We start from the raw sequence: 20,641 nt of genomic DNA, 5'->3' as shown, positions 1-20,641 counted from the left end.
TATCGAAGAAAGGCATTATTCTTCGTAGAATGAGGTTTACCGCTGTCAACAAAACTGCTGCGTTCTGTCGACTTACTGTCGACAGAACGCGGCAGTAGTGTAGACACAGGTATAGTATTGTCGACAAAACCCTGTAGTCTAGACGCACCCTTTGTGTTGCTCTGATGGGCATCCTGTTGCCCTGAAGCCTCCACTTTCCAAAATGAGCCTTACGCAAGAAGAGCTGGAAAGAAAGAAAGAAAGAAAGAAAGAAAGAAAGAAAGAAAGAAAGAAAGAAAGAAAGAAAGAAAGAAAGAAAGAAAGAAAGAAAGAAAGAAAGAAAGAAAGAAAGAAAGAAAGAAAGAAAGAAAGAAAGAAAGAAAGAGCGATCCGCTGTCTGGTGTATATTAAATGAACTAAACCTCAGCCAAGGTCTGAAAAGTTCTGTTTCTTGGGACTTTCGACAGCTTGGGAGAGCTCACGTCCCCTTCTGGCACCCCAAGATCTCAGGCTGCTCCTTCTTCAAGAGACAATTCACATGTGCCGTTTCCTCTCCTGAAAATCGAACAGCTGTACGCTCTCCTCTAAGTCCTCTTCTACTGCTGCCTACTTACTGTGCCTCTAATTGAGCCCAATGAGCTGCACTTTCTTTGCCTGGCATGATTGATGATGCCTTTACACAATACTAAGGAGCTGCTGGGTTTTTAAGTAATACCTCGCAACCACAACAGCAGTGGCAAGGGCATCCGGAAAGAGATGACAACAAATAACCCTGCAACTGGGGCTTGTAGGGAAGGAAGGTCGACAAAGGGATGCTGGAGAGAGGAGAAAGGTAGTGAAAGAAGAGGAGAGGAGGGAAGAAAAGAAGAACAAGAGAGATGAAGATGTAAGAAAAAGAAAGGTGGGACAGAATGAAATATGGCTAGAGGAAGAAAGAGACGTAAATGGGTAAGTTAAAATGGCCCTATATGGGCAAAGCTGCACTGAGAATATAGCCCCCAGCAGCACACAGACAACCTTTCATCGAGAGGCAGTTACAATCCATAGCCACGCCAGTGCTTTACTTCTTGGTAATGCTGTGTCCAGGTTTCTGTCACCTGATGGAATTTGCCTTTAGATGACTCCCCCATCCCTACCCCAACAGAGCTGTGATTGAATGATAATCATACCCAGGACTGGGACACTGAGACCTAAAAGCTGACAAGTTTTTAGCCACAGAGAGGAAGAGTTTCAAAAGTGCCTAAGGGACAACAGAGACTGACTTTCAATGGTGCTTGTGCTCCTAAATATTTTTTGAAATCTGCCCCTGAATTCTCTCTGTGCAGTCCCTAAAAAAAGCCTCACTCTGAAATGTTCATGAGAAATTCTGCTCTGAGATTGGAATCAGGGCATGATCATCAATCATTTTCATCTTGGACTGTCCTCACTGTCCCTCCCTACATGAAGGCCATAGATCTTCACGACTCTCAGATGCCTTCCCTACCCAACAGTATGGAATCTCAGCTTGTGCAAAACAGCTTTCTTTCTCTCTCTCCAGTTTCCTTCAAACCACCAGCTGAATGTAAAGAACATGTTTCGACCTGCACAACAACCACTGACCAAGCACAGAGGTTCCTAACCCAGGACAAAAAAGGCCATTGGTTATATACAGTTAAGAATGCATACTTCCAAACTACTCTCATCAGAAGTTGGGAGGAAACAGAGGAAGGGAAAATTATACATAAAAAAGTAAATAAAAGCAATCTAAACAATGAGAATTAAATTCCAGGATTCCTCAGAGATTATTTTTTTCTTGCATGAACATAATTCAAAATCTAGCCTGAAATATCTGACTTCAATGAAATAAAGAACCTCTGTGTGGACCAAGGGGAGATCTCTTAAGCACATGCATAACTTTAAGAATATGCTTAAGTGCTTTGCTAAAGAGGGATGGACTTAAGCCCATGCTTAACTCCTTTGCTGAATGGGGGCCTCAAAGCCCATATTCACACTACAATGAATATAACACAGACTAGAATAAAGGCAGAGAGCTTTTGGCCCAGGGTTCCGGCCTCCTAGTTCTTTCGGAGAGGATTGTTGAAAGGAAAATGTGGGATGGATCAGGGTTCGAGTAAGAGCATTGTGGCACAGTGAAACTCCTTGCCTAGTGGAGTTAATGTCTCAAGTCATATCATATGAATCAGATCAAGTCCTGAATGCTCTGGGAAAGAAAAAAAAAGCACACTCTGAAACCAGGGTTCTCTGATCAAAAACATACAGTAATAATTGGCTTCAATCTTCCCCATTAGGGACTTTTCCCATTTAAGCGATACTGTGTTGGTGAAACAATTTTAGTTGTTTTATTTGGTTTGTGGATTCCTGTGTTCTCAATGTAAAGATCTAGTCCAACTATTTCCCTGGTCAGTCATTCAGGCTTGTTTGAGACTTTGTTTTCTAGTCTGCAAAAATGCTCAGCTGGAGCTAGGGTTCTGGTGCTGATGCCAATTAAGATGGAAGAGGCCCAGCTCATGGGGTCCTGTATTTGTTTTGTAATTGAGTTGAAAGGGCTGACTCATTCCCTTCCACTTTGTCTCCCCCTCAGTGATCTTTATGAAGAGCACAGTATTTTACAAATACAGACAAGCTGCTGAGTGTGGCTGTTTGCCTTTACATAGCCCCCTCGCCCCCACTCCTACGCTTGTTGCCCCACCACAGAAAAAAAGTGCCGATGTGGAACACCTTAGCTAAACCAGTGTTTGTTTTGCATGTGGGACCCAACTGATTTTATGTAAACAGGTCGGAGCACAGGGAAGCAGTGTGTGTGTGTGTGTGTATAGAGGAAAGGAGGGAGGGAGGGTGTGTGTGTGTGTGTGTGTGTGTGTGTGTGTAGAGGGAAGGAGGGAGGGAGGGTGTATGTGTGTGTGTGTGTGTGTGTGTGTGTGTGTGTGTGTGTGTGTAGAGGGAAGGAGGGAGGAATGGGGGAAAAAGGAAAACTCCAAAGCTTTACCCCTGAACTTAACATGACTCAAGGGATGTTCTGGACGTGGGAGTCATGGGATGCCCCCCCCAACACACACACACACACACACACACACACACACACACACACACCATTTCAAAACTGTGGAGAAAGCTGGATTCATTTCCACGGCTTGGAAAAAGTTCACCCCCCTCTCTGGGCACTGAAAAATCATCTCAGCCTGGGGATGACTTATGCATGGGGCTCACAAAACTCCCTCTGAAGAGCAAACAGTTTGGCTTTGGAATGTGCCAGATTGTAGCAAGTGTCAGGTATTTGGGAGGCAGGGGGCGGGGAGGCGAATTCCAAGGAGGGTTCTCTGAGGCTCCCTCTAGAAGGTCTTCACACAAATTCCATGCTCCCCCGTGACACACATGAATACTCTGCCATGCTATCAACACACTCCACACATTTTTCAGGAACAAAAGTATAAATATTTCCAGCACTAAGTTAATATAATTTGCTAAGTGGTGTTGCCTCCCTTTTTTGGGCTTGTTTAAACAGAAAACAAATGAACAGTTTCCCCATCCTTTGACCTCTCTGCCAACACATGCACTTGTGGGACTGCAGAGGCTCATCTCACCATTAAGCGTATCACGATCAGAACCACTTTTTTTTTTTAAATCTGAAAAAATAGGACACATTTTCCCCCTTGTCATTGTTCATGTTTGTGCATCCTTGCACTGTCATGTCCTGGCTGGATGCAGATGGAATGAAATGCTCCAAAAAAGGTGTGGCCTATGTCATTATCAGGCCAAGACAAAGAAGAAAACACCAAAAAGCTCATGAGAAAGCTCTTGCTTGTGAGATTCCCAGTTCAGTTTTGCAGGATCAAGGCCACCAGAATAACCATCTATCTAATCATTGGGGTGTTTATATCCATTTCAGAAACATTTGAGTTTCACCCGTCCTTAGGAACTGCTTCCATTGGATAAAATTGGCCCTCTCTCAAAAAAAGACATATAGAAACTGTAGATCTATCTAATCTTGTTATAGCTGTTTGGCTATTGGGAAAGAACTCAAGAATAGATCTGGGGATGAACATACCTGGATTCTGTTTTCAGCCCTGTCAATCATAGAATCATAAAATACTAGACCTGAAAGGACCCTCAAGAGGTCATCAAGTCCAGGCCCCTGCCCTCATAGCAGGACTAAGCACCATCTAGATCAGTGTTTCTGAAAGTGTTCTGCGGAATCACTTTCAGAAACACATTAACTGGCCGCCCCGTTTCATCTTTTGCAGCCAAGGTTTGCCGCGAGGCTTTAGAGTTTCTGCTCTGATCAGCTCTCACATCCCTGTGAGGTTCTGGATCTGTAAACATTCTGGGTCTGTAGAAGTGAGCTGGAAATCTCACGGAAACAGGATTTCCTGTGATAGTCCTGGAAGGTCTTACTGCTGGACCAGACCAGGAATAGTACTGTGACTTTCCAGGATTTCTGCTGCTGAGCCTAGAAAGGACTACATCTAGGAAAAGAACATATAATGGGGGTTTGAAAAAGGATGTAGAAGTTGAGATGAAAGCGCAGGCCAGTTCTTATTTTACCCAGACTTATTTAGCCATTTCTCCTTACCCCACCTCCCAACACACCTGGCTCTTGACGAGGTCATCATCTCGCTGTACTTGCAGAATGTAGCCAGTCTTGCAACTCACACTGCATTGGGCACCGTTATAGAAGCCTCCGCTGGTGCAGTTCAGCACAGCATTCTTAATTTCCAGCTCTTGGCAGTCACTGGCTTCACAGGAGTAGTGGACACAGCTGGTAAGGAAACAAGAAACAGAAGTTTTAGTTCATTTTTGCGGGACAGTGCTAGACTGACAAACCCTTCCTTGGTAGGACAGCACGTAAAAGTCACACCGCTTGCACACTGAACTAATTTTGCAAAATGGTCTGGGAACCATAGGCACCCCGGTCACACTTCCTGCTGAACTGCATGCTGGGAAGGATTGTCATTACAGATCTTGTGTAATGCAAGGGGCCAGGCTGTCGCTGTTTGAGAATGACATTTGGCTTGTGCCACAAAACACGAACAGTGAGCACTGCAGCATCTTAGGGGGGCTGTTCACTCTCCTGTTTGCTCTCCAGGCACCATCTCTGCTGCAATTCCAAGGGTCAGCTCAGACCAATAACAACAATGTTTTTTGATGCAGACACCTGTTTTGGGGGAACTGGATTGAGACTAGCAGTCTCGGGTCACAAGGAGCACAACTCCAGATGTGTGGCTAGCGATAAGCTCTTATCAGGCAGAGCAAGCTCAGGAGTACGCTGCCTTTTCAGATCATTCCAACGGCTGCCTTCTCCACAAAGCATCTGAACAGATGAAACCTGTCAGTTTCCTCGCAGGAAGTGATCAATTATTTAAACAATTTGTAAAATAATGCTTTTTTTAAACTGCACATAGAAGATTGCGCGCAGCAAAGTCTTTCATTCTCTGATAACCCAGACTGAATCACTGCTGAAAACCGATCCAGCTCAAGAACCCGACTGTTTACACAGTGGTTCTCCACCTCTTTACGACTGGGGGCTTCAGAGGCAGCTCTCTGTGAGAGCTGCAGCCACACCAGGGACCCGACAGCCTCACTGGGCCCCTGAACTCCCGGAAGCGCAGGGACCTCAGACGGCAGGGGCAGGGGCAGGGGCAGGAGCAGGGCAACCAGTCCTCAGCTCACCTGCGCTGTGGCACGCCCCCTCCCCCAGCCCTCAGCACTGCCTAGAGTGCTCCGGCAGCAATTTAAAAGACCCAAAGCTCTAGTGGCCGGGAGCCATGAATCCTTTTGAATCACCAGGCCCTGGGATAGTTTACGTCCTTTGCCCCCCTGCCAGTGGGCCTGTCCACCCAATATATATATATACACTATCTGTACGGTCCTGAGCATGTCGCATCAGCCGTAGCAGTGTGATGACTGGCCCACAGGAGGAACAATGGTTAGTATAATGCTTGTCAAAGCATGGTCAAAGCATTGTATAGACACCAAGTAACTACCTCATGATATCCCTGAGAGGAAGGAAGCTGGGTTAGCGCAATTTATCCAGTTTTAGAGTTGGGGAAGGACAGAAAGGGGCACGTGAGTTGCCCATAGCCACACTGCGAGTTAGAGGGAGAGCAAGGTTTATAATTTGGGACTTCTTGAGTCACACATCAGACTGTCTTTCTGCAGCAAATCATTTTGTTTCCAACAAGGAAATAACCCTCTTGGAAAGTAACCTCCTCTTGGAATCTAATCATTCCTTGCCTCTTGGAAGCCCTTCACTGGAATGAGATGGGCTGCTTATATTCTCTGCATTCAGACAGACTTCATAGGCCAGATTCCCAACCTTTTCCTGTAGTCGGGGGCTACCAAGCCTGAGTAAGATGGCAGCATCTGAAAAGGGCCCTCCACAATTCCCACTTAGAACCAAACTCACAAGAACTAGAATCTTACTTCATATGTGGCCGCACTGAAATCAACAGGTCTCTTTTAGAAGCACTCCCTTGCCTCAACTAATCCTAGATGCCATCAGCATTACTTAAAATCAAGCAGCATCTTACTTTGCAGTAGTCTTGTTGACATCACTGGAACTAATTACTGCAGAAGGTCTTACTTAACATTCATCAGGGTTGTGAACCTTGGCCCATTGTAAATCTTACTGGAAACATTAAACCCTTTTGTACAAAAAAAGTCAGATAAAATCAAATGAAATGTAGACCCTCTTCAGTAAATAATTGATGTGTGCCAGTATACTGATGTTGTCCTGAATTAAAGCCTTGAAGGATATTATAGGAAGGAATGTGAGAAAATCTGGGGCTAAATTCTGCTGGCCTTACACCTGTACAAATCTGGAGTAACTCCACTGAAGTCAACAATCCACACTAGTGAAGTTGAGAACAATCCTCCAAATGACCATTGCACAGAACTGAAAATGCAGGGGACAAAAGCATTAAGCAACACTTCTTGTGACATTCCACTTTTTGTTTACAAGTTCCCTTTCAGTCTTAGCAAATGGTTAGGGAACATTTTTAGCAATCCCCTTGGGGGTCCAGATTATGCTTTGGTTAGCAGGTTCATCCAAGCAGCTCTCTTGGTATGTAACTCTGTAAGAATGATGTCATAAAAAACAATACAACCATTCACATTTTGTGAAACAACAATTACCACTACCAAATGTTTCCAATTTAAATACTTCTGGTTCTCTAGCTACTAGTTCCAGTTTGGTATCAGCTACTGTTAGCTGTAAATCCCAATTAATTTTGGAGTCATCATCCTGAACTGAGTGCTGCAAGTGCAGAATTAAGTAGCCTAGACACAAATCAACAAGACAGACATTCAGAGAGAACCAACAAAAAGGTGTGCTGCAGCAGTCTTTTCTAAGGGTATGTCTACACTAGCTCATTAGTTCAAGCTAGGTAGGGTAATTAGGGCAAGCGGAGTGTCAAATGAAGCCCTGGATTTAAATATCCCGGGCGCTGCCATTTTTAAATTCCCCTTAGTCTGAACTCCGTGCCCGCGGCTACATGCAACACGGAGTAGGCAGTTCGAATTAAAGATCCTAATTCGAACTACCATTACTCCTCGTGGAATGAGGAGTAACGGTAGGTCGAAATAGGATCTTTAATTCGAACTACCTACTCCGTGCTGTGTGTAGCCACGGGCACGGAGTTCGGACTAAGGGGGGATTTAAAAATGGCAGCGCCTGGGAAAAAGCAAATGAAGCCTGGGATATTTAAATCCAGGGCTTCATTTGACACTCCGCTTGCCCTAATTATCCTACCTAGCTTGAACTAACGAGCTAGTGTAGACGTACCCTAAGGTACTATTATGTAACCATGGGAAAGCACAACATGTCCATACATTCCTAAGGAGCCAAACAGTGGCAAATCAGAGAATGAAATAATTTTTTACCTTGATCCACCTTTTTCAGTGTGGACAATAGTTTTTCAATTACATGACTTAATGAAACTTTGCACTGTTCAATTGAATAATAATTTCAATGAATGGCTGGTTATAGAAAGGGAAACCAAGGCACAGAGAGGTTGTGACTCAGTATTTTCCAAAATGGTCTCTACATTTGGGTTCCCAATTTGAGACAGCTTCAGTGGGGTTTTCAGAGGTACACTGCACATGCAGAACCAACTGGAGTCAAAAAGCAGCTGCAGGTTCACTCAAACTCCAAAACCCATGCCCTATGCATTTGAAGTTGTGCGTCTAAAAATCAGGGCACACAAAATTAGACACCACTTGAGTTTGATCTTCACTATTAACATTTTGCATAGCTTGATTTCTTCTGACTCATCTCTCTGAAGACACCAGGGCTATGTTTACAGTGGTGCGATCTTGTGCCAGAGATATGCAAATGAGGCTAAGCGTGGAATATCGCCGAGCCTCATTTGCATATCTAATGAACCGCCATTTTTGCGGAAGAGGCTCTTGTGCCAGAAGGAGCTGTCTACACTGCCCCTTCTTGTGCAAGGAAAACCCTCTTGCGCAATGCCATTATTCCTGAAAATAATCAGCGTAATGGCATTGCGCAAGAGGGTTTTTCTTGTGCAAGAAGGGGCAGTGTAGACAGCTCCTTCTGGCGCAAGAGCCGCTTCCACAAAAATGGCGGCTCAGTAGATATGCAAATGAGGCTCGGCGATATTCCACGCTTAGCCTCATTTGCATATCTCTGGTGCAAGATCGCGCCAGTGTAGACATAGCCCAGGGGTTTGGAAATATCAGGATCATTACATTACTATCTGCATCTTTTCAAGTATCTTGTCTCCATAGCTCTCTAAACTCTGGCACTCAAATCTGTGATGTTGGCTTTGAATGATTCTGGGAAAAATCAGGAAAACTTGGAAAAGTGTGTGGGAGAAGGCAGTCAGGCACTCCCCCAAACTCCTCCACATCCTTGCAGACTAGAGATCTTGAGAAATATGAAATTATGAGTTTTCTAGATTTCAGCCATGTTAGAAATGACACTGGAGCAACAGTCTGTCACAGTGTGGCATCAATTGAAACCGGAGGAAGAGAGACATATAACTTCGTAGCAATATATATTTAACCAAAGTATTTTGAGTGTCACAGAAAATCTGAATTTTGGTCATATCTATGCTGAAGTATTGCATTAGTTCATATTTTATTTTTAATCTTATTTTCTCTAAGTCATTTTACCCATCTCTAAAACTAAATATGCTCAAAATTTAGCTCCAATTTCCCACTGTTAATACTGTCCCTGATTCAGCACGGTACTGAAACGTGGCCTTGTCTTCAAGCGTGTGCTTAAGTCCCACTGGAAGCGCATGCCATCAGTGGAACTTAAGCATCTAACTAAGTGATCTGCTGAAGGGGGCCCCAGTAACACAACCCTGGAAACATCTGTATTGCAGTATGTTTGTACAAAATATGGCAATTAAGAGGAACTCTTCCTTCCTTACATAAAAACAAAACACCTCCTGCTTTGTAAAGCTTACAGCAGCCAAATATCTTTTCCTAACCCTGAGGTTAAACTTTTTTCCAAGAACTCATCCTAACAGTGTGCACCCTCACTATTTAAACTTCCTTCGTGATCCCTCTGCCAAATACACTTGTACAGACAAGCACAAAGACACACAAATGCACCCTAAGATACAATAGGGGACCAATTCTGACCTCATTTTACATTGATGTGTAGTTGAGGCTAGATTTGGGCCCTAGATCTTAACACTTCTGTCTACACTGATTCTGTGACAATGCACATATTACACTCTCTCTTTCTCTCCCCATGTTTCACTGAAACAGACACAAGAAAGCAGAAATGGATGTTTCATTTGGTCTAACTGGAGGGCTCTTGTCAACTGATAAAACAGCTGCCTCTCTCTCTTGACTCAGAGCAAAGCAGGTTTCAGTCTCGTAGAAAAGCAGATGGATGAGGCTGCTTCCAGTTATACTGCTGCTTGCAGATACAGCTCAACCAAAGAAAGCTGTGAAAATGTTTTGGTTTTGTTAGTTTCTTCCCTCAGCTTTCCACTAAAGTCTTATTGCTTTCTTTGTTCTAAAGCAGAAGTTCAGAACGGCTGTGTCTACACTGGGCCACTTATTCCGGAAAATTAGCCGCTTTTCCGGAATAAGCTGCGAGCTGTCTACACTGGCCCTTGAATTTCCGGAAAAGCAACGATGCTCTACTGTACAAAATCAGCCGCTATTCCGGAAAAACTATTCTGCTCCCGCTCGGGCATAAGACCTTATTCCGGAACACTGTTCCGGAAAAGGGCCAGTGTAGACAGCTCAGTAGTCTTTTCCGGAAAAAAGCCCCGATCACGAAAATGGCGACCGGGGCTCTTTTCCGGAAAAGCGTGTCTACATTGGCCACAGACGCTTTTCCGGAAAAAGGGCTTTTCCGGAAAAGCAGCCTGCCAATGTCGACGCTCCTTTTCCAGAAAAACTGAAAACGGAATAGTATTCCATTTTAAGCATTTCCGGAAATTCATGCCAGTGTAGACACAGCCAACATGTATAAAGCAAATATCAGAATGACAGAGGGGATTGGATGGATGAAGCTGAGGGATTTTCATTTTAAAATATCTGCTTCAAAACTTAGCTCCTGATCAGAAATAGTTACCCGCTGTTGGATATTCAATGACCAGGGTGAACCTGAACTCAGCCCAGTGGAGTGCAGAAAGATAAAAATTGTGTGTGCATGTGTGTGTGTGCATGAGGAAGAGAGAAAGAGTCACCTGAACACTTCAAAGTTTTTTAAAAAATTGATTCTAAAACTGGATGGACTGAAAGGAAGGAGAGACATAGCCTACAATCTGGTTATCAGGCTGCCTGGGTTCCTCTTCTGAGCTTTAGAAGGGGAATAGAGTGGATAAAGCAGGATGGGGCAAGTGTCAGGACCCCTGGGTTCCATTACGAGGTGTGGGTGAAAGTTTTTCCACCTGGTTCTCCTGCTCTGTGAAATATCATATCCAGTGAGACTTATTCTGAAATGAAGACCTCAAAATGCTCAAGCTTTCAAAACACCTCTAAGCCCTGAAGGCAGCTAACCCGTGTTTGAGAGGTGTGTGTTAACAACTGGATGCCTTGCAGTTCCATCCTGCAAAAACGTGTTGAAGAGAAGAAAAAAAAAAGTACCACACTCCAGCTTAATAAAAGCCAAATGATGCTGTTTGCCAATTACCAAAACAGGCCGAAGGTTAGAGCCCCACTAAATTATAACGCGAGTCATGGGCCGAGACGTCTATGATTAACAGCTCTCTGAGAAATTCATTAATTTCACCAGAAGCAAGTTGACTGCAATTGCGTAAAATGACAGAAAGCAGAAGAGGGGGAAACTGCCGCAGAATGCATTAAGAAAAAGCGAATTAAAAACCAAGAAGCTGGAGATCAGGGAGTTGGGCATTCTTGTTTTCTCTTTTGAAAAATAACAGGGCAGACGAAAAAGAGGTGAGTGGGGTTGCTGCAGATGATTGTCTCTTTAATGGCTTCTTCTTGGAGAAAGAGATCAGGAGAGAATCCTGAGAATGAATGAAAGGTGCGAGAGGCCATCTTTCTACAAGGGTAGTGATGGCCCACAGAAGAGAGAATTCTTGGATGGAAGGAATTTTTTTAGGACAGGGGTGAGGGGAGGAGATTGCTTGTTGTTGAGGAATGGTTTATGCTGGCTCAGGTATGCCAGGTCATGCACTTCTGTTGAAGGAATTGAGGGTGCGTGATTTCCAAACCACGTTTAAACAAACTGTGGGGCTGTTATTCCGGTCCCGATTATTGAACTGAGAGAGCTGAGCAGCAGTTTGGAGAGGATGGTTTGTTTTTTGTTTTTTTGCCTACAGCACTGGTCTGTGACATAAACAGTTGCTAAATACATATATGTGGATACACACAGAGATGTATACGCATGTGTAGATTGCTACATAAACAGAATTCAAAGGGGTAAAAAACACAGCCCACCCTGCATAAGCTGCTTCTTGGCTCCTACAGTGAGGTTGACAGCAATAAAACAAGGTTCAGTGGAACTGGGAAAAGCAAATGTACTTTCTTCAATCTATAAAGTACACACAGTGGTGACATAGTTATATAATAAAAAAACATGTAGTACCTGTACTAGGGAACTGCATAAAACAAGACACCGTTGGCCTTCCCACACAGGGGAAACTTATCTTGGTTATAAACAAGGAGTCACTGGAGAACTGTAAAGCTGGAACGCTCTTGTGAAACCAGGAATTCTAGCAGTTGGACCAAGGTGTCTGCCGAAGCTGTGAAGTTGCAGTTTCCATTAGAGTAACACAGCCATGACAAAGTGAAGGAAATGCCCAGCTCGTTTTGTGAACAAGGCATACAGAAGTTGCCATGAATATGTCAGCACTTAACAACCGTGGGCAAGTGAGACACCACACTGCTTCCCTGCACCGTAAAAAGGAAATAACCACAGTATCTCAGACAAAAGTCTGGTAACCACTGAGTTTTCCTAACAAACACCATACAGACATCTTCATGAAACTAGGGTGTCTACTGAGTGGATATGGAAACACATTCGTACACAGGCCTGATCTCTCTTTCTCTCATGTAAATGAGGAGTAATGTCACTTAATACTGGAATAAGTTGCCTAGGGAGGTTGTGAAATCTCCATCTCTGGGGATATTTCAGAGCAGGTTAGATAAATGTCTATCAGGGGACTGGACTCGATGACCTCTCGAGGTCCCTTCCAGTTCCAGTGTTCTAGGATTCTATGATTCTATGAAATCAGTGGACCTGTACAAGTGTAGCACTAGCGTGAGAAGAGATTCAGGTCCATGCTATTGGCACGGAGGGTGTCATGTGACCAAAATGCATGTCATTTTGACAGCATGTCGCCAGCGGCAGGGGGTACTGAGGCTATAGAATCCTGCGGCTAGCTGCCCTGGAAACAGAAAATCAGTAGAAAGATGAGAAATGCAATTTCATAAAGACTCTATGCATTCTTAGAAACTGAGACTGGATTTTCCAAAGTGTCTGTGGACATTAGGAGCACAAATCCCAATGAATTCCAATGGATCTTGTGTTCCTAATTTCCACAGGCTCTTAAAATACCACTCTAAATATGTACTTTTAAAAGGGACATGGAATGCTTGTTTTATTCTCATTTATTAGGGTGATCAACTCATGACAAATGGGAAAGACCCCTATGTAAAAGCTGTGTGAACCTCTAAAAGGAGATCTATTCCTTTTCTCTCTCGCCTCCATATTAAAAAATTCTCACCAAAGGATATAAGCATCTGCGTATCTGAGGCTACAACTCTCTCCAGCCAAAATAATTCTCCTTGGGGAGAGGGAAAAGAAAAAAAATCTTTCTTGCAGACTAAAGTGACCAGAAGAGGCAAAATCGTTCATGTTTATATAAAGAAAGTGGAGGAAAATCTTGTATTGGAGAAGCAAATTTCTAACAACAGTCACCTCATCGCATGAGATCCTCAGGGCAAGGAGAGCGGGCCAAGGAGAAAGAAGAGTAAAGAGCTCCTGCAGAGAGATAGAGTGAGTGTGTGCACGCTTGTATGAGATTAATAAATACATCAAGGCAGTTTGGCAGACTCTGCAGAAGGGGACAGGAAACCGACATGCAGGTTCCAGTCTGGTTAAGAATTAATTTAAAATAAACCCTTTTTCTAAGTTCATCCTGAAGTGGATAAATAATGAAGCAAGAAGACAGCAGACAGCACTCCGAGGTCTGGGCAGTTGCTCATTTCTTGGCCTCTTTGACACCTGTCCTAACACTCTTTTCCCAGTAACTTGCACTCATTCAGACTGTTTTATGGCATGTGGGGGACTATATATGGTCCCCACAAGCAGTCTCAACATGCACTGATTAGGGCCTGACTGAATGGACTGGAAAGACTTACTGTTGATTTCAGTCCTTTCAGAAATTCTCAAACTCCTTAAAATTGGAAGCATTATTCATAATCCAGCACTTTGCCATAACCCGGATGTCTGAGTTCTACTACTCTGAATAGGTGAGACTCTTACTTTGAAAGTTTGGGATCCAGCGGGCTGCAGCTTAAAAAGGGGGTCAGCCATGTGTCATTAAAACCATGGAGAAAGACAGAGTGGGCAATTGTTATTGTTAAAGAAATGTTTCGAAAGGCTAGTTTGCTCTATTGTAGCTGAAGTCTTGCCTAAGGGAAATGTTTTATTTTTTTAATCAAGGAAATCTCTTTTCTAAATACACAGCACTTCTAATTTCACAATAAATGGTTCAATTCCTCCTGGAAAATAGCAGAGAAATGGAACACTGTTTTTCAGCCCTCGCAAACTGCACATCGCTACTAGCTACCTCCTTCCAATGGGGGGTGTCTCTCTCTTTCTCTCTCTCCCTCCTACATTGCGAGTTGGCCAGACTTCCAAACTAGACCTCTCATTTGAAACTTGATCTTGCTGTGTTTGGGCCTCTGAATTTATACAGCTTATTGCACAGAATGATTGAATCTAGGTCAGAACACACTGACTGAATTGATTTAGCTATAGATATACTCCCCCTCCCCTCTTGAAATAAAAGTGAGGTCCCAAAGAACCAGGCAGGAGTGCTATCAAAAACCCGAGAGTACTGCTAGGATTCTAGAAAGCTTGTGAGGGAAGGAAACTTGCTTGTTTTATTATTACTGCTGCTACAGTTTGACTATTACTTGCAGCTTAGTGTACCGAGGGGGGAAAAAGCCCCTATTATTGTTTCTGCTACGTTCTCCCTCCTTCCTTTCGGTGCCCTCCTGAAGAGATCCATGAGACTGCAGAGAGAGGAGTGGTGAAAGGTCACAATCTCTTCATGATGCTGCAAAGCGGAGATTGATGGTGACCTATTGACATGTATCAATAAAAACAATTATCTGAGGAAAGGATTTTTCATCTTAGAGTGTCCCCAAAAGCTTCCCAAACCATGGGAAAGTGCCACAGAATGTTCTTGACTCACTTTCTGTTGATAGATGCCTTTTTGAATCAGGCACAGAATCACGGAATTCACCCTGGAAGTGCAGCCCTGGTCATGCGAAAGCAGTTTAGATCAAGGACTGTCCTGCAAGTGGCTAACTTGACTCCTGATTAGAGAATGGGTATGGAGCCAACTTGCCACAATTCCATCTCATAACAGAGGAGGCAGGAAAATAAAGGAGGAGGCAATAATTTACTAACACACTGTCACGTGTGGGTTAAAGGTCCCATCTATCCTGGTCAATGAGAACACTGCTGTTTTTACCAACAACACAAAAGGATCAGCAGAGTTCAGCTGCCTTGCCCCTCCTATCTCCTTTTAAGCTCTTGATCAGACCCACTAGAGCAGAAGTCAGTGGGTGGCTTGGGAAGGAGGCAGTGTGCTGACAGGCTCACCTCTTCTCTGCTGGGCTGTAGGTCTGTCCCCTCTGACAGCTGCTGATGGTGATGGGGTCGAAGTTGTGGAAGGAACGGAGGGCCACCCCGGAGATGGCCACATACTGGGAGGTGAAGCTAATGAGGACAGCCTGGGTGTGGTAGAAGGGGTGACTGAGGTCATGGATCACAGGGATAATCAAGGGATTGTTCCTGCAGCTCAGAACGTGGACACCTGTCAGAAGACACAAGGCCGGGAGAGAGGTGGGGGGTTGGGTCAGTATTTTGCACAATTACACACACGCCATCAGCACTGCAGAAGCAGTCAGCCATTTTGGAAATGCTCTACAGAATACAGGAGGATTTGGGAATCAAAGAATCATAGATTTGGGAAGCATCCCTTAAAGTTTAATGGAAGTACTTCTCCCCCACAGAATCATGCAGCATAGTGCAAACAATCCACAGAAACACTTTCATTCTCTCCAGAAATTTCTGGAGGTTTTCACAGTAATTTCTATTGAATCCTACTCCAATTCGATAGAACCTCATTAAAACCGGAGCAGCTACATTAAAGGCATGGAGTTACACTATTAAAAGAACATAAGCAAGCGAACGGTGAGACTCTGCTATGCACCAAAGCATGGAACTGCACAAACAGAATGGGTAGCTTTGTGCAAAATGGGAAGTTTACCAGTGGATTCCTTGCAGCTGTGTGCAGTTCCCCAGGGCGTACGCCAGTTTGTTTGTCTGGTCATTCGATTATTTTTTTTTTAAACAAAAGTAGCTTCCTGCTTTTCCCTCACAGTGCGATACTGCGTTGATGAGCCAGTGGAGAGATACAGGTGACCCTAGACTTTGTCTAGACTGCAGGCTTCTTTTGGAAGAAGCTTTTCCTGAAGAGATCTGAAAAAACTTCTTCCAAAAGTGAGCGTCCACACTGCCAAAGTGCACCGAAAAAGCGATCTGCTTTTTTGAAAGATAGCATCCACTCAGAACGGATGCTCTCTCGCATTAAGCTGTGATTACTATGGACGGAGTAGCCACCAGGGCACCTGTGCTCTTTCCTCTTTCCTCTTCTTCCAAAAGAACTCCCTCTTCCCCGTCCACACATGCCTTTTTCTGAAAGAGATCTTTTGGAAAGAGGCTTCTTCCTTGTAGAAAGAGGATTACCAATGCCGGAAAAACCCCTCTGTTCTTTCGATTTTCTTTCGAAAAAATGTGATTCCAGTGTGGACGTAAGTGAAGTTTTTTCAACAAAACGGTAGTGCAGACATAGCTCTACTGATTGCAGTTGAGTCACTCCAGGAGTCAATTGGGCAGCAACTCCATTGACTCCAATTTGTGGCACCAGCACTGAATATTGCTCCACTGACTTCAGCAGAGCTCTGGAAAGACTGAATTTGGCCCCAGCTCCATTCACTTCACTAGGGTTCCCATCAGTGATGGATTTGGCCCAGAGCCGTAGGCTACTCAGATACACGTACAGGTTTGAAAATGAATTCTATTTGTGTGTTTAACTGGCTCAGAGAGTCCCCTTCTTCTGCCCCTTCTCAGGTCAGGTTTATTTACTCAAGTGGGAGCAAACGTTTTTTTTTTTCTTAGAAAGTGATTTCTGGTTAATTAAGACAGGCCTCTGATCATTCTCTTTAAACCTCTCTCTTTAAACTGCCCTCTTTTATGTTGATCTTCTCTTCCTTCTTCCAGCAATAATAATAATAATAAATAAAAGGCCTCTCTTCTCCTTTGGTTTATATCTGACCCTGAAATAACCTCTCTGCCGGTTTGCCTCTCAGAGGTCTTTTGATATGAATTCCCCATGGGAGGATGCATGTTTCCCACTTAGAAACGAGCACAGATAATTCATAAATAGTGCTCCATTTGAATTCCAGGATCCCAAGTTCCTTGGACATTTCTTTGATGGAAAGTCCAAAAGTCCTCACTGTCAGGCTGTTCGTTCATTCTGGTTCAATTCCTAGTAATCAGGTGTCTCCAACAAAACAGGTCACTACAACTGGCACCGCTAATTGGTCCTTTAATTCCCAGTGATGGAGAACGGGTCATGGATGCTGAGCTCTGTCTTTCTGCCCTACATGAAGCCAATCCAAGACAGTACTGGGCCATAGTAGGCAGAGCACAAGGCTGAGACCTATCTGCATGGCTATCTAATCTATCTGGTTGCTCAACATATTTTTCACAAGTCTTGGTGAATAAAAATGCAATCCTCATCGTGTTCTCTCCTATGCAAGATACAATGGACAGCTTACCGCATGTTTTACAAAGCCCAAAAAGACACACAACCTCTCCCACCCCCCATGTTCTTATAAATGCAGAGAAGTCTGTGGTCTCTTTCTGCCTCTGTACCTAAGGGTATGTCTACACTGCATTCCCCTGTCGAGAGAGGAATGCAAATACAGATGAATGAAATTGCAAATGAAGCGTGGATTTGAATTTCTCGTGCTTCATTTGCATAATCACGTCCGGGCACTATTTTGAAATACCCTCTTTCGAAAAAAGAAACTCAGTCTAGATGTGGTTATTTCAAAAGAAAACCCTTCTTTCGAAATTACCCTTATTCCTTATAAAATGAGATTTAAAGGTAATTTCGAAAGAAGGGTTTTCTGTCGAAATAACCATGTCTAGACCACATTTCTTTTTTCAAAATAGCGTATTTCGAAATAGTGCCCGGACACGATTGTGCAAATGAAGCATGGGGAATTCAAATCCGCGCTTCATTTGCAATTTTGTTCATCTGCATTTGCATTCCTATCTCAAAAGAGGAATACCCTAAGACTCTCTGTACGTACAAAAAGGCCAGAAGATGCAATTTGATCACCTGGTCTGACCTCCTGTTTTAATATATGCCACAGAACTTCCCTAAAACAATTCCTCTAGGCTTCTTTCAATTTAGTCTGTCTTTATGGATTCAAGAACATTCAAGCACAAGGGAACAGAATGGACCGGATCCTGCCATCAGTAAAATTGTCATTGAAGTACATGGGAGTTTTGCCTAAGTAAGAATGGCCACGCTGGGTTTTGTACATTTCTCTCTTCCATTCAGCTAAAAAGCAATCTAGCTGGCTCTCCACTACTCAGGTGGTCAGAGGGGCTTTTCCATGATGAAGAGAGCCTCTTAATGGTGAAGATTTGCAGAGAGCCAAGCTCAGGATGGAACTTCTTGCAGGATCTCAAAGCTTTGCCCTTGACCCAGTGGCATGGGAACACTTAGTAGTGGGGATGTGAAAGCCAGCCCCTTACCGCTGTCTGAGCTGGGGGTGAGTGTGAGGCCAGGAGTAGAGCCCTAGGGCCAGCAGCTGCAATGGGGGGAGGATGCTGGCAGTGCAGTCCCACCTACAACCAGGGGGTGCTGCAGCCCCCCACACTTCTAGTTTCCATGCCTATAACTTTATCCCTGCTTCCCTTTCTCTCTTTCTGCCCCCACAGATCAATCTGTTTGCCCAGATCATTGTATGTTAGACACTCGCTGTCATTTATCTGTAAGGAGGAGTCAACTACAGGACTACTACTAGCGACTCTGCTGTGAAAGGGGGAGGATGCTGCTAATTCAAGGTGTGTTGTGCTACAGGACTGTCGTGAGGTGACCCCTTCAGCTAGAGCAGTGGTTCTCAGCCGATTGACCATTGTTGGCCACAGCCAATGTTCCCTGTATGGCTGTGTGGATGCCCCATGGCCCACAGCTCTGTGCTAATTGGGCCACTAGTGGCAGGACGCAGGTTGAGAACCACAGAGCTAGAGCAGGGCGCTGGGTTTATCTGGGTAAGTTTCATTCAGTGCTAAATGGGAGTCGCCTTTTCCGGTGTAACCTCTGCCACTGAACCCCTAGAGGCTCGCCTTTGATTCCTACCCAGTGACAAGGTTTAGTTTTGAGTTAAAGATCCTTCTGCCTGGTCTCCTTCCTCCTCCTCCTTACAGACACAACGGGGTAAGAAAATCCAGAGGGGGGGATAATTTAGGAGAGATTCTGAAAACAGTGATAATTCTTCTGCATTCCAGCCATCAGAACATCTTCAAAGGCTACTCCCTTCCCCGCCAACATGGTATGTGGATAACAGCAGCGTCAAAAGGGCTTCTTCGGGTTTTGGGGGCTGCAGCTTCAACAGAAGCCACCGACAAAGGCTGCAGGGATGGCAGGAAGAGGCTTTTGGATAGTTTATTCCAAAGGGCTCAGCGCCCATCGTCAGGGCCAGACGCTCAACCTGCTGAGCTCTGTTGAAAATGCGCCCATCACAGCTTCACGGGAGCTGCTGGGTGAAGGGCACTTTCAAACCCTTATTTTGACGCCTACAGGTGAGCTGATCACTTCCGAGAATCTACAGTGATTGGCTGATGAGTAGTCTCAGTGGGCATGACCCTACCTATCTAGCAGCACAGATGTGCCATAAACCCCAGCTCTTGGAGCCTGAAATGGGTATGTTTTCCAGCTGGCTCTCTGCTCTAACCACACCAAGATGCTGGCGGGAAAGCTGAACACGGGTACTGGCTTTACTCTGTGAATTAGGGAGCAGCAAACAGAGGAACCCTATGGAAGAAGAAAGGCAAAGCTCTGTCTAAAACCTTCTTACCAAGATCATGGCTTTGCTTCTTAGTGTCAAACAATTGCACAGTGATGGTTTCTTGCTTCTGATCTAGGTAGTTTGTTCCATCGGTGACCAAGTGGACAATGATAGCAGCAGCTACCATGGGCTGAGAAAAATATGCCTGGGGTAGAAGAAGAAAACAGAATCAGGCGCAGAACTGGATCGATTCATGTTTTTTATTTTTTTAAAGCAACATCCAAAGTATCACACATAAGTCTCCTCTTCCAATTTGTCCTTTTGCCTATGTTCAACCCCTTTTTTTTTCTTCAAATTTTGCAAGAAAAGGTAAGTCAAAGAAAGGAATGTCACTGCACTGGTATGTGCGCATCTCTTACCTTGAGCCAGAAAATGGTCTGAGTCAAATGTGAATACGGGAAGTTGGCTGTGCAGGGATACCAAGCATACTGAGACACCACATCGCTCAGGTCCATCACCTTGGTTCGGCACACCTGACCAGTACAGGGAAATGTCACAAGAGATTCACATTCAAGAACAAAATTGATATGACTGTCCAAAGGGATACTGGTGCCACGATAACCAAAAATGCTGCTTTTAATACCATTCAGTTATTAGAAATCATTACTTTTAGGTCATCTACACCAGTGGCATCAGTAACAGGAGCACTACACTCCTGGCAGTGCTGGATTTGCCAAAAGAAAGTTTCCCTTTGTGATTAATTGCTTAAGGGTAGAGTTTTCAAAAGGGCCCAATCTAACTCTGCGCCCAGTGAAATCTAAGAAGTAAAATAACAGATGGGTGGGGAGATATTTGCAGTGCTGTTGGTCCCAGGAGAGGAGAA

At 44.2% G+C, this 20,641-nt stretch overlaps 1 protein-coding gene across 3 annotated transcripts in view; it reads right to left on the bottom strand.

Annotated features, from left to right (window-relative positions):
- Positions 1 to 20,641, bottom strand: part of PAPPA (pappalysin 1) — a 242,284-nt gene that overhangs the window by 57,182 nt on the left and 164,461 nt on the right. For all 3 annotated transcript variants that reach the window (XM_075905988.1, XM_075905990.1, XM_075905989.1), the window contains 4 exons: positions 20,178 to 20,291; positions 19,828 to 19,963; positions 15,269 to 15,482; positions 4,567 to 4,735 (listed from right to left, as the gene is read on the bottom strand). In XM_075905988.1, the coding sequence (XP_075762103.1) occupies positions 4,567 to 4,735; positions 15,269 to 15,482; positions 19,828 to 19,963; positions 20,178 to 20,291 (633 nt within the window). The remainder of the gene's footprint in view (positions 1 to 4,566; positions 4,736 to 15,268; positions 15,483 to 19,827; positions 19,964 to 20,177; positions 20,292 to 20,641) is intronic.

Source organism: Pelodiscus sinensis, chromosome 22 (assembly GCF_049634645.1).
Source record: "Pelodiscus sinensis isolate JC-2024 chromosome 22, ASM4963464v1, whole genome shotgun sequence".
NCBI lineage: Eukaryota > Metazoa > Chordata > Testudines > Trionychidae > Pelodiscus > Pelodiscus sinensis.
This window is presented reverse-complemented; position numbering and strand designations above follow the sequence as displayed.